General features: G+C 33.7%; 1 protein-coding gene across 2 annotated transcripts in view; it reads right to left on the reverse strand.

Moving 5' to 3' along the window:
* Cadps2 (calcium dependent secretion activator 2) overlaps positions 1 to 15,346 on the reverse strand; it is a 501,039-nt gene that overhangs the window by 113,534 nt on the left and 372,159 nt on the right. For both annotated transcript variants that reach the window (XM_076861895.2, XM_076861904.2), the window contains exons 14-15: positions 13,052 to 13,153; positions 2,478 to 2,541 (exon numbers count right to left, since the gene is read on the reverse strand). In XM_076861895.2, the coding sequence (XP_076718010.2) occupies positions 2,478 to 2,541; positions 13,052 to 13,153 (166 nt within the window). The remainder of the gene's footprint in view (positions 1 to 2,477; positions 2,542 to 13,051; positions 13,154 to 15,346) is intronic.

Consider the following 15,346-nt stretch of genomic DNA (forward strand, 5'->3'; position numbering starts at 1 on the left):
GCAAATACAATTATATCCAAAATTCAAAATGTCATATGACTGTAAATACTTTTATAATGACTCGTTGATCATTTTCTCTAAAACTTTCTTAGTGATGCAACTGCTCAAATAACTTTTAATTAGTCAAACTCCAATATAGTGAGCACAGTTTTTCTTGTGCTTATATTTAAATGATAAAATATATGACAAAATATAAAGAAGTTGATGCTTTTGTAAGTACTCTAATTATTTTATTAGTATGTTGTCTTGAAAGAAATATTGAAAGAACATGAAAAAAGCTGTTTAATCATTATTTCATTTTTTAAATCAGCCTCATCACTAAGAATATTGCCATCTCTAATTTATTCAGTCATCCAAGAGTCTGATAACCATTTTAACGTTATGCAAGATTGCCTTTTTTGAAAACAATAAACTTTATCATTTACAAAATTTCTTCCTCTATCAAATTCAACTATTCTTCTTGCTATTCTGACACTTTAATTAGAACTGTACTTTAGATTCTCTGTAGCCAGAAAAATCTGGTTGTGCATAATAAAATAAATGTAAACATTAAACATGCATCACTCTATTAAGTATGATTATTGCTAAAGTTTAACATTAAGATCAATTTTGTTAGGAAGAATTGTTAATTTTATCATTAGGCTTCCTATGGCAATAAACTTTAAATAGCTGAAATAGCTACTAGAAATTACAATGTATGACTGCCACAGAGGTGAGTCTAGGGCTTAAATTAGGCAATATTTCATACACTGTGAGATCTGGGCACTTAATTTGGAATGGGGTAAACTTGAATCCTCTTCTGGTGAAGCAAGAGACACCAATTTCTGTTTTCATACTTCCTTCCTGTGTTCTTGCCAGGTTTCATAGATATTAAGGATGCACATGTAGATTTAATTTTATTTTTCTAAGTTGTCAGTAAGAGACATTAAAAAAAAAAAAAGAAAAGAAAAAAAAAAAGAAGAAATGGTCCTTAACATTTCTCTCTCAATTCACCAAGAAGTGTGATTGTGACTAAAACTGGAATAAAGGTCACTGTTCATCCTGTCACCTCTCAAATGCAGGGCATGAGGGCATCTCTGCTATTACTAACTGTTCCCTGCTGCGAGGAGGAGGGCAGCTCTGCCATGGAAACCAGGATCCAGAGAGGCTGCCCTAGGTACAACGTGATGGGATGCAGTTCCAAAAAGTAAAGCAGTCTTTATGGATTTCAGTTTATGCATGATATCTTAATGAACCGAATGAAATGAATATTCTGAAAAGCTTGGGTTACATGCAACTTTTATTACAAAAATTCTAGCACAACATAATTTTATTATAATATTTCTATCACACAGTGCTCAACAATCAGGGATAAGACAGGGATATATAAATGAAATCAGTCCATAATCCGAAGATTTCATTTTAATCATCAGTTCTAGTCCTCATATCCCTTGTTCTTAAGTCACTGAAATGGGGCTGTAATATCTGAGCAATGTCCTCTCTTTCTGTTTTTAGTGGAGTTGCTAATAAAAAATGAAAATCTCTAAAGTTAATTTGGCAGAAAAATACACAAGAACCAGTCGATAAATCAGGACCAGGATAATTGGATCATGAGCTATAGATGATACCCAGAAATTCTTTTAAATTCTGATATTGAACAGGAGCTGACCACGTTACTCAACATGTTTAACCATTAGCATCCAAGTAGCATATGGGATCTATAGAGGAATGAAAAAGATACCTCTCAAACCTCAACTGCCACACAAACAGAAGTGTATACTTTCATTTAAAATTGATTTTTAGCATGAATTTAAACTCTTATTTTCTATTTATCTTGTAGGGCAAAACACTTTCTAAAACTTGTGAATTCATTTAAAGAAACATATAAATTGAAGTGAAATAAATTCCAAGACGTATTTTGAATGGAACGAATGATACGAGTGAGTGATGTGTTTGTACATATTAAATGATATACTGTGATAGTCACTGAGGACAGTGGCAAGCAGAAGTACAAATAAAGTTGAAAAGATAATAAAAGACCTTGAAAAACAGAGATAATTAACTGAAACAAGAGAAGATTAATCCATGAGAGGAAAAAAAAAAGAGGTGGAAATATGGATATTATCATGGGCTGGGGTTATAGCTCAGTGGTAGAGCACTTGCCTCACACATGTGAGGCCCTGGGTTTGATCCCTCAGCACCACATAAAAATAAGTAAAGTAAATAAAGATGCTGTGTCCATCTTTTAAAAACCTTAAAAAAAAAAAAAGAAATATGGATATTATCAAAAAAACAGGATGGCAGTGGAAAGTCTTCCAGGAGGTGAGAAGCTGGTAGCGGGAGAACTTGAATGTAGAAAGAAAAGGTAATAAATTCAGAAAATGCAACAAATTCTTGTAGTAGACTATGAGGGATGAGACTGTATGCCTAGTTCAATAACCAATATACACAGAAATTCAGAATGCAAATAGACTTTACAAAGTAATGTTCAAACATACCCTTTCAAGTAATGAGAGTGTAGCTTTTAGAGCACCTTCAGGTCGTCCAAAGGGAAAGCAATATCTTTAAAGAGAAAAGAAGGAACAAAAAAGTCAAACATTTAATACCCAAGAGGTAAATGATTCCCACTTATATTACTTGGCATTATTAGAAAACAGCTTAAAATAGCATCATCTCATCTGGAAAACTTTTAACTGCTAAAATTTACCTAGCCCTATGATTTAAAAGCTTTAAATAATAAAGGTATCAACTGTGATGAAAAAGTTGAGTTTTGATGAAGCATGTATTCAAAGAGGACACTCAATTAAAAAGAGCCTCAAGGGTCATTCACAAAGAGACAATTAATATGCACTACCTAATAATTTCTTGTTTTAAGGTTTGTTATTATTAAAGCTCTAGGAGAAAATGAAATTATTTCTCCCATTTCTTCCCATAATTAGTGTGTTTGGAGATGGAAACATCTGCACAAGTTCCCCATCCCCTTTGCTGATACTCTGCCTTGCTACCATGGTGTCTAATTCTTCTTTCTCCCTACACCACACAAACCCTCTGCACTTCATCGGTCAGCACAGTTATCTGTCCCAAGTATTTCTAGTTCCATGTATTTCAACTACATAGCAACAACTGGAATGCGGGCAGGTAATGGGGATGTTCTGAAATCAGGGTTAGAGGGGGCTAGGAGAAGGAGTGGACTTCTTTTAAAGTCAGTTGCCACCAGGTGTTAACAGGTTCATTGCTCTTGACAAGGGAGTCCTTCTTCAGGTCAATTTCCACTTAAAGAGTTACTGAGTATCAGAGCTATTTCATCCCGCTGTAGCTCTTTGCTTGTTGAGCCAGGTCCAGCAAAGCACCCCTTTCCAGGACTGCCATGTCCCTCCTCAAGATCAAGGGCTGCAGGCTTTCCTTAGGCTGCCACCTTGCTCTGACTTAGAAATCTGCAAATTCATGACTTAGAAAGAAGTTTACTCATCTTCATGTCTTTTCCATTATTTAGGGACTTAGTGGACTTCTTTTCTCAGATGCAATAATGAAATAAATTTTTGCATACTATGATTCAAACAGGTTTCCCCCCCATCATGTTTTAAGTATAATTTGTTTTATGCATAATTTTAAAGAAAAAGATTGATTCCTCTTTTCTTTTAAAACAAAACAGTAATTGAATTTATCTCAGGATTAGGTCTTAGGTTCATAAAACTTTCACTAGTCACAGACACATGCAAATTAATACTATATAAATTTAGTCATCTAACTTTTTTTTCCTTCAGAATACTGTTTATCATTATATTTACTGTTAAAATTGTCCTTAATCTTGCTTCTACTCACCCCTTTATTCACCCCCCTTAAAAAAAAGCCACAACTAATTTATTTTAATAGTTTTCTCTGTGCTGTGGTGCTTTTTTTTTTTTTTTTAAAGAGCATTAGCAAATTAGCAAAGTAGCTTTAATCATTTTCTATACTATAAACCGTAATCCATGTTGAAATAAAACACAAATTGGGTTCTTGTAGTTCCCTCCCCCTGCTTAATCTTTTCAGTGCATTTGAATAATCCATCCATTGTTTTTCCTATTGTTTATTTCCACTAACCAGTGGGTGACACATTTTATGAATGGAATGTTACTGATCCCCAGATTACATTTAGCATTTCAGGACTCTGAGGTCCCACTGGGTATGTTCTGAATTAGCATTAGTTGCCCATGATGTGTAAGTAATTCAACACATTTACAGAGTACAAGTAATCCTGAATCAATAAAGTACAGAAAATAACTACACAGAAGCTTAATTAATCTTCACAAAACACATTTTAAAAGAAGGGAATCGTTTTGTTCTGTTTTTCAGGATAAATATTTTGGGTTTTTACTACTCTATCAGCTCTGTAATGGCAAGGCAAAGTGGAAAACACTCAATTACCAAATAAAATCCAGCCATGTTTAATAACTAATCTGAGTAAATTGAAGTCAACCTCATTTGAACTTTGGTAAATTAATCTCACAGATAAATGAGACTGCATAGACCTGCCCTATGATTAATCATATTCTTGTTTATTTTTTAAAATAAATATATTTCAAAAACATATTTTTAGATATTGATGGACTTTTACCTTATTCATTTACTTATATGTGGTGCTGAGAATCGAACCCCGTGCCTCACACATGATAGGCAAGCCCTCTGCCACTGAGCCACAATCCCAGCCCATCATTTTCTTGTTTATTTTTAAATTATACTATTTATTTTTATTAAATTTATGTATGCATGTAATCTAAAGAGAAAACTTCTTCTGACAGACTTTTATTATGAAAAATAGAAGTCTTTTATATTTGTTCCACACACCCTAAATAATTTGTGCATTTCTAGAGGAAAACATCTCAGTCTTTAAGTTGACATCCCTAAATTGCACACTAATATTTTTACTTCTTGATTTTTAGTTTTATATATTATCTTAACTTCCCACTGCAGTAGAGAAGCCCTTAGTATTTATTTTTCTTCCTTCTTTCCTCCCTCCCTTCCTCCCTTCCTTCCTTCCTTTTTTTCTCCTCCTCCAACTCCTCTCCCCTCCCCCTTCCCCTTCTTCCTCCTCCTCCTCCTTCTTTTTTTTTTTTCTTCAGTGTTGGGGATGAAACCAGGGCTTTGCAACACTAGGCAGGTGCTCTACCACTGAGTCATATTCCTCAGCACTGCATCTATTTTTTAAAATAACTTTATTTATAGGTGTGTCATACAATGAACTGCACACATTTAAAGTACATAATTTGGTTAAGTTTTGTATACTCATATACACATACACATGAACATGCATGCCCGAGTGCGCGTGCACACACACACAGACACCCTTGTGAAACCATCACTGAAAGCAAGGTGATTTCTGGCCCCTGAATATTTCCTCACAGCCCCAGAAGACCACTGATTGACTTTCTGTTATTTGGTTGGTTTGTATGTAGGGAGAAATATACAATATGTGCTTTTTGAGAGAGAAGACCATATTGGACCCCAAACTATACTTCTTAGGGCCTGGTTTCTCTCCCTCAGCATAATTTTAATATTAATGCATTCTGTTGTATGTTTCTATAGTTCATTCCCTTATACTGCTGAGTGGTATTCCAATGCATGGAACATACTATTTATCCATTCCTTGTTGATAGGTTTTTGGCTTGTTTATATACTTTGTTTATTACAAAATAATGCTGAACTGAGCATTCATATCAAAGTCTCTGTGTAGACATAGGCTTTCATTTCTCTTGGGGAAATTCCTAGGAGTGAAATGACTAGGTTCTGTGATAGGTGTTTAAAGTTCTAACAATCCGATGGACTAGTTACCGAAGTAGGTTGTACTATGACATTCCTATAGCTAGCGTTTCAGAGTTCCAGTTTCTCCACATCTGTGCCAATATTTGTTATGCTCAGAGTTGTTTTGAATTTTAGCTATACTAAAAGGTATGTGGTAGTACCCAACTGCAGTTTTAGATTGCATTTCCTTGTTAAGTAATGTGTTTCATATTCCTTTTTGCTATCATATGTCTTTGATGAAATATCTGTGAATTTTTTCTTTAAATTGGGTTAATTAATTTCTTATAATTGAGATTTAAGAGCTATCTATGTTCTGGATTAAAGTCTTTGTGTAATATGAATTATGTACATATTTCCTCCCATTCTATGACTTACTTTGTATTCTTTAATAATGTATTTGAAAGATCAAAAGATCTTAATTTTAATGGTAACAAGTTTTCCATTTATAAATCGCAATTTTGGTGTTTTATTTATGAATATTTGCTTGGCCCAAGGACGAGATTTTCTCCTACATTTTCTAGGTCTATTATTTTGAGTTACTTTTTGTATACTTTGCCATGGACTGAGGTAAATAACTTTCAGGTAAATATCCAATAGTTTAGCACCATTTGTTGAAAAGAAACAGTACATTTTCAAGTTGCCTTTGCATATTCATTGAAAATCAATAAACCATATATGTATATGAATCTATTTCTTGACTCTCAGTAGCATGCTAATGATTATTATAGCTTTATGTTTCTAATGGTTATTATAGCTTTATGTTTCTTGAAATCAGGTCATATCAACATTCCAATACTTATTTTAAATAACACTTGTATTCACATACAAATTTTCAAATCCTACTAGGATTTTGATAGCAATACCATTGGGCCTTTTAATCAGTCTGAAAGAATTAACATCTTAACAATCTTGAGTCTATCGCTCATGAATACAAGTATCTCTCTCCCTTTATTTAATTTTCTATAATAGCAATACTATGTACTTTTTAGTATACAGGTTTGCACATCTTTCTTCAGGTTGATTCTAAATATTTTATAGCTTTTTTTTGACCTTGTATATATTCTTTAAAAATTTCAATTTCTGATTGTTAGTAATTGATATATAGGAATAAATTGACATTTACGTATTTATCTGAGGTCTTATAACTTCTAAACTCACTGATTAGAGAATTTTTTGCAGGTTCTGTAGCATTTTCTTCATAGAGGTTGATGTCATTTGCAAATAGAAAGCTTTTTTTCTTTCTTGCCAATCTAGATGAATTTGTTTCATTTTTCCTCAGTATACTGGGTAGCACATCTAGTACGATTTGAATAGAAATTATGAGAATCTATGCAAGCATATGTCCATGCTTTTCATTTTAGGTAGAAAATGCTGATTCTTTGACTATTAAGTATAAAATAAGCTATAGGTTTTCCACACATGTTCTTAATTGAATGCATGATACACAATAGTGATAATCCTTTTAATGCTTTGTTTTTCTTTTACTATTTTTATATTCTGTATCATTTCTCAGTTATGACTGGCTGGACACTTCTGTATTCTCTTAAACATTCTTGACCTCTGTTTAAGAACATAGTTAGGTTACTTGGAAATGGTTTGATCTGCTTGAGTCTTGGTTTTAATCATCTTTAGGAGAAAAAGAGCAGTGTTCATTTTAGGGCTCATTTTTTTTTTCCCCACTGCTGAGGGAGAGAGCTTAAAGGTACGCTGTTTGATGCCTGTAAATTAGAAGAAGGTGATTTACTCTTGGAGACACAAACTGGAACCACTCCTGGCCCTGTGTTAGCACTGGGGATTTCCTCTTGTAATCCTTTTGTGGGGCTCTTTGTCAGACTTGGATAGTTTCCTCACATGCCATGGTTAATATTTAGCTGGAGAATCCAGGTACCCTCTGCAAATACTTGTAGCTCCTCCTTCTCTGTCTCTGTGTTCTTCAAAACTCTGACCTGAAAAAACCTGGCTGCCTTGGTTTCCCTGGACTCCCAGCTGTCTCTTCAGTTAGGGAATCCACTGGACTCCACCTAGGTTCTTCTTCTGGGGATCTTGGGTTGGAAACTCTCCTGGCAGTAAGCAAGGACATACAAAAAGGGCTTGCTTCATTTTCCCCATCTCTCAGAAACTGTTCTTGTTGTTATTATTCATTGTCTTACTATTATGTGAAATCATTTTTCCACAATTTTTTTTTTTCCTGGTACTGGGGATTGAACCCAGAGGCGCTCTACAACTGAGCTACATCCCTATCCCTTTTTATTTTTATATTAAATTGCTGAGGCTGGCCTCCTGAGTCACTGGGATTACAGGTATGTGCCACTGTGAATGGCTTCCCCATGTTTTGGTCCTATTTTTCAATTGTTTCAGGTTACGGGTAAATATAATTTCCTATTTCCTCTATCTTGGAAATTAGCAACTTCTTTTTTCATGACCATTTTCCCTACTATAAACATGATTCCTGTTTACCCCATATGACTAATATAGTTTACATCATTTGTGGGGTGTTAGACCAAAATTCAGGTCTAGATTTACTATATAAATGTCCTAGAAAAGTAGGATACAGTATTCATTATTATTACTTTCTATGGATTACTCAATTTTTATTTATAATTCTTAATTTTATTTAAATTTCCTTTTCATATCCTTAATCAAATAAAATTCCAAATTCCAGTGCAACTGATACAATGTAATTAATACAACTTCAAATTCTATTCCAGTCTCTTGATATGTTAACTTGTTTTATATACTTTTGTTTTCTGCTCTTAAAGCTCAACAGTCACTTTGGGGGTCTTAATTATTACTGTTCTCCTTCTCTTTCAAGTTGTCACACTGATTTCCAGTTTCAGTGATTGTAACTCTTGTTTGTTTCCTCCTCCATTTTGGTGAATTCTACAACTTACCAAAAGAAAAACAGAAAGCATGTTTTTTAAAAAATACTTTTAATTGTAGATGGATGTTATATCTTAATTCTTTAATGTGGTACTGAGAATTGAACCCAGTGCCTCGCATGTGCTAAGCAAGCGCTCTACCACTGAGCCACAATCCAGCCTCAGGAAGCATATTTTTAAGTTTATGTCTACTGTTACCCTAACGACAACTTTTGCTGGCACAGGGTTCTAGGTGGAAATGCCTCAGATTCATAAAGTCATGGATGCACTGTTTTTTGGATATCAGTGGTGCTCCTTAAATAAAAATGAGAGCAGCAGATGGGTCTTTAGGTTTCGTTCACTGCCCGACACATAGTAGGTACTAAGTATTTATGGACTATATCAATTCGGATTCTTGATTCTTCGTGTGAAATCTATTTTCTCTTTACAGAAGACGTGATATATATTTTTTTTAATCCAGTTTCTAAAAATTCATGAAAACATACCCTGATGAGTATTTTCTTTAGTCCTGTTTATTAGGCATTCAGTGAGCTCCTTCAATCTAAAACCTTAAGTCTTAATTCTGGAAAATATTTTTCAATAATTTTATTAATAATTTCTACCTCTAGCCTTAACTGTTTCTAGAATTCCTCCCTCTTTGAAGATGAAATGTCTAAGCAGATACTTAAGTTTTCTTATCTTTTTGTTGCAATCTGTTTTTCACCCCTGATCTACTTTTTGGAAGTTTTTCTTAACTGAATCTCTCAATAGTATGTTTGCATGTTGTATGTGTGGCATCTGCATACGATTTCTAAGGGCTCTTATTTATTCTCTGAGATTTTTTTTCCTGTTTATCTCATTTTTGTTTAATAAATGTTCTACCATTTCAAACCTCCCTGAGAAGATAAATAATACTTCCCCCTGATTTCCTCTTCCTCATATAATTTTGGTTTTATTCACAATTGCTTTTCTATTTCTCCTTTGTTGTTTACTTGGAATGGGCTCTGGCTTCCATAGTAAATACTTTTCTTAAATGTCTGATGATCTAGGCATATGATCATTTTCAAAAGTGTAGTATTATTAAAGGTGAAGTGGGTCTAGGTGGTACTTACAGACACTGGCTGGGCAGTGTGAGTGGACATCTTTGCTATACAGAACTGTAGGTCTTCTCTCTTGGGCTCATCAGAGACTGGGGGTAAGAAACTAGCAATATGCCTGGAAGCATTTTGTTATTCTTGAATTTCAGAATAAATGTATATTTATCTCCCTGTTTCTACCTTCCACTATGGCTGATGTTTCCTCCCCTCTGCCACTCCTGTCCGGGTACCACCTGATTTGACCTTCTCCGGAGAACGAATCTGTAGGCTCCTGCCAACACAGGAGAGCTGAGTTGGAAAAGAGATTTAGGGATCTAAGTGCTTCTGCTCAGATTCACAGCAAACCATTCTTCACTCTTACTTTCTAGAGGATCTTGACACTGGCCATTCCTAAACATTTGGTGGTTAAAAAATTTCACATTGCTTGTTTATGCTTTTTTTTTTTTTTTTCTTGGATTAGATACCATTCATCCATCTGACCTCCAGAACATTTTTCACAACTTTTTTTTTCTTGCCATTTCCTCCTCTCTTACTCTTGCTGTTCTTGTGGGTTTACGCCTACTTGAGAAATACTGTTCTGTTGTTTCAGTCAGGTTGGGTCAAGACACTAAGCCAGACCTATGTTCAATGTGTCGTTTTTTTGTTTCTGTCAGTCTGCCATCTTTGACCAGAAATTCTTCATTTCTGTTTATTTGGCCTTATTATGTTTTCTGAAATTCATTTCTAGAATATCATTGGGTTAAACAGACAAATTCCTATAAAAGAGCTGTGAAGTTATCATGCTTCTTTATCGTGAGTTCACAAGCAGTTCATATTTTTTTTTTTTAAATTTTAACATAAGTAACTAAAAAAGAGAATTTGGTAGAATTATTACAACAGTCCTAATAGATAATTTTACTAATTATTTCTCTAAATTTGCTTACACGATCACCTAAAACTTCTTCCATTTCATTTCAGTATCCTTTCTTCTTATCTGGTCTTAGATAAACTCAGGAAAGACAAAAACTGGTAAAATTTATACAAACATTATAACCCCCCCCCCAAAAAAAAAAAAAACTCTACAAAATTAACCCCAAATGTCTAGAGCAACTAATTTCAATTCTGTCCTCTGTACACCAAACAAACAAATGTAAAAGGGATAGCAGACTTCATCTTTAGAGATATTAGCAAAGAGGATATACCAATAAAAGTAGTAGGGAAACTGTAGGGAGCTGTAAAAGAGAAGAGAAAACAAATATAATAAATGATGTGGACACTACTGTTCCTTGCCTCTTACTATACAGATCCTTGGCAGCAGTGTGAGGGATTCGAACTTTTCTGGTGCAAGGTTCTAATTAATTTAAGTCAGTCATATTGACCCACCTGAGTATCAGCAAGTGATTGAGGTATCCAATGCATGAATGAGCTTTCTTGGGCTACTGGTTTTGGTTCAGAACTAGGTCTGTATTTATTTAGGATAAACGATACCTAAAATAGGGTTTGTTAGGATATTCTAAGGAAACTTTCATGATCTTGAGAATCACAGACTATACCAGCTTTTGCTACTTTCTTTCAAATGCAGTGGAATGTATGAATATGAGGCTGAGAAATTCTGTAGTATTCTTGCTGGCAGTCTGGGGATGAAGGTAGTTGCTCCACTAAGGAGGACAATTAACAAGCTTATCTGAAAGCCTACCCTGCCTGACCTATATGCAAGTAAGCATATATGTTTATTTTTTAAGCCAGTTTGCAGGAAGGACTGTAGTAACTTGTAACTATAACTTGAAGTATAGACTGTTACTGATAAAGTATATAATCAACTGACTGGTGAGCTCCGACCTAATAAGGGCAAAAAAGGAAAAAGTTACATTGCTTTTTACTAAAAAAAATGTAATATCCATGTACAGGATTCTTCCCTGCCTAAGAAATAACCCTTTCAGTAACAGTGAATGAAGAAACTGATCCTTGCCTATATAAAAACCTTTCTAACTGCATTTAAAAAAAGTAAACTCAAGAAGAATTTTATGCAGAGAATGAACTCTCAAATCCACAACTTGAATTCAGCTATGCTACTGAGAACAGTGTTTTCTGATCTAAGTATGCTGGCCTCTGGGATGGAATAACTCTCCAGTGGAGGACTGTTCCATGCATTGCATATCTAAATCCAGAACTAAATAACTGACTCTAACAAACCTTCCTTCATCCATGTGCCCTAAGATACCAGCTCCAGCTGAAAATCACTAATGTAAGGGAATAGTTTATATATATATATATATATATATATATATATATATATATATATATATATGGCAGTTTGGGGGATTGAACCCATAACCTTGTGCATACTAGAAACGTGCTCTACTACTGAGCTATATCCCTAGCTCAACCTTCAGTATCATTTTAAAATTACAGTATAAGCTTTTCACATTATACATAAGGATATGGAGGCTCAAATGGGTAAATTATACTTTTGGGGAAGCATATTTATGGGTTTATTTTTCAATAGATTAACATGAAATGATTCCATATCACAAAAAGATATCACAGCAAACATGCTATAAGACCCAGCACATCGACATGGCAACATTTTATAGGATCAAATAATAAGAGTGATAGAAAAAGAAAATATATTGGCATATTTGTGTTTCTAACCGTCAAGTTCTTTTGCACTAACTAAAGTAAGGGGAAAAGAATATTATCAAGATATTTATCTTTCACTCTGTAAATGTTACTTATGCACTAACTAAAGTAAGGGGAAAAGAATATTATCAAGATATTTATCTTTCACTCTGTAAATGTTACTTAGTATTAAAGTTAATATTTTTCTTTTCTTTTTTATTTTGAGTGAGGAACTGTGATAGGCACTGGGACTCATGTTTTCACAATCTAAATACAATTATCACTAATGACTGAAGCACTAATGGTAGAGTATGTCATTACTCTGTGATAAGTGACAAGTGAAGATACAGACAATAACTGCTGAGAGATTCAGGAACATTCTTTGCTGGAATAATTGAGAAAGGCTCACTATGGAGGCAGAACTTGGGACACAGAGAGGAGGAGGGATGGTCACCAGAGCTGGAGAGAAAAGGCTACAAAGGATGAAAAATACCAAGGTGAGCAAGAGTACAGTGGAATGGTTAGTGCCGGGGATGAACTTACCTGAGAATGGTTGAAATTGAATGGCAGGCTTGGAAGCCAACCACAGACTAAAAAATGCAAATCACACCCTGCAGGCCATAGGAACTAATGATTATTCTTGAGCAATGGCAGGAAGACAAAATAAACAATTTAGAGGGGAATGGAGGGTTGAACAAATTTAAAAATAAAACTCGTATTGATGAATAGAATATATACCTGAAATGGCTTATCTGATTTTCTAAAAGGGAAGAGAGTCTCTCTTTTATTTCTTCAAATTTCTCCTTTTCTTCTACTGAAACTGTTCCAATTCCATCAGGCCTGGAAAAAAAAAAATCAGATTCAGTAATTTGTATTGGTAAGTTACTTTTATGTAGTGTATACACACACACACACACACACACACACACACACACATCCTACAAATATAAATGATTAAGAAAAGGCATATTGGTCCACAGAATACATATTAGTTTCAATCAGAATAGAAATTTATTGGAGGTATTTGTAGCCATTTGCTTAATGTTTTGACCCAGAATGAATGGAATGAAGTTATTCTCTTTTAGACAGACTTCAAGGTAAAGAGGACAATACATATTTTCCATATCTACAGAAAGCAATAGCTAGTCCTTGAAAATGCAGTGAAATGTGTTTGATAGTGATACCAAACATTTGACCAATTAAATGAATGTCCCCTGAATGGAAATTTAAAAAAATAGCGAATATAAGGCAAAATACCTTAACTGTTCTCTTCTGAAAAGAAAGTAACCCAACATGATATATATTAGATATTCAATTTTAATTGTTTCAAGAAACAAAATTTTTATAAGAAATTTTGGATACATATGTAAGTTTTCTGTTTTATTTTTCTTATTTAAATATATGGGCATATAAATATTGGAATAAAAGTATATATAGAGAAAAAGACTTTCTTTTCAAGATTTTTTGTTTAACTAAATATCCTTATGATATTTAAGTATGAGTTTTCATTAAGATTTTCAAAAGTAAGTATGAAGACTGAAATATTTTACTAAAATTAGAATTGAAAATATAATGGAAAGCAGTATGGAGATTTCTTGGAAAACTTGGAATGAAACCACTATTTGACCCAGCGATCCTTCTTGTCCATCTATACCCAAAAGACTTTAAAACAGCACATTACAGGGACACAGCCACATCAAAGTTTATAGCAGCACAATAGCTAAACTGTGGAACCAACCTAGATGCCCTTCAGCAGATGAATGGATTAAAAAAATGTGGCAAATACACATAATGGAATATTACTCAGCAATAAAAGAGAATAAAATCATGGCATTTGCAGGTAAATGGAAGCAGATGGAGAAGATAACGCTAAGTGAAGTTAGCCAATCCCCCAAAAAACAAATGTCGAATGTTTTCTCTGATATAAGGTAACTGACTCATAGTGGGATAGGGAAAAGGAGCATGGGAGGAATAGATGAACTCTAGATAGGGAAGAGGGGTGGGAGGGGAAGGGAGGGTGCAGGGGGTTAGCAATGATGGTGGAATGTGATGGACATCATTGTCCAAAGTACATGTATGAAGACATGCATTGGTGTGAACATACTTTATATAGAAACAGAGATATGAAAAATTCTGTTCTACATGTATAATAAGAATTGTGATGCATTCCATTGTCATGTATTTAAAAATGAAAGCAATTAAAAAAAGAATTGAAAATATAAAACACAGCTAAGGGGGGTATGGGGGCAGGAAGGATAGTAGAATGAATTGGACATTATTATCTATATGCATATATGATTACATAACCTATGTAACTCTACATCATGTACAACCAGAAGAATGAGAAGTTATACTCATTTTTGTATGATGTGTCAAAATGCACTGTACTATCATGTATAACTAATTAAAACAATACAAAAAAAATCTAATAGCAGGGACTTAAATTTATTTGGTATCAATTTAAGGTTTTGGTTGTATAGCTATCACCCCAAATTTTGAACCTGTAATTATTAACTATCTCTGTTAGCACAGAAGAAGTAAACATATTATCTTGTATTCATTTCAAACTGTTTATTTATTGTACAACAAAATGAATCTTTTGCATTTGACAACTAACAACAGACATCTTCTCTCATTAGTTTAAAAACAAAGAAAAAGCTTAAAATAATGAGATTTTTTATTCTATATTCCTGCTGTGTATGTATACATACACACATATGTGTATGTATACACACACATATGTGTATGTATACACATACATACACACATTATATATGTATGTATACTCACACAGTTTTATATACCTAAGTGTTTATGTACATATATTTGTGTATATTAAATATTCAATTAGTATAAAGCAATTAATTTTTAAAGTTATATCTGAATCACACTAACATGATGACCTTATATTCTTATCAAAGCATCATTTCAGTATGAGGATTTTTTTTTTCTAACACAAAGCAAAAATGCTGTCAGAATTTATGCTCTGAAAACATTTCTTTCAATTATATTTCATAGGTAAATATCAGTTAC

The sequence above is a fragment of the Callospermophilus lateralis genome, chromosome 1, assembly GCF_048772815.1.
Source record: "Callospermophilus lateralis isolate mCalLat2 chromosome 1, mCalLat2.hap1, whole genome shotgun sequence".
Lineage (NCBI taxonomy): Eukaryota > Metazoa > Chordata > Mammalia > Rodentia > Sciuridae > Callospermophilus > Callospermophilus lateralis.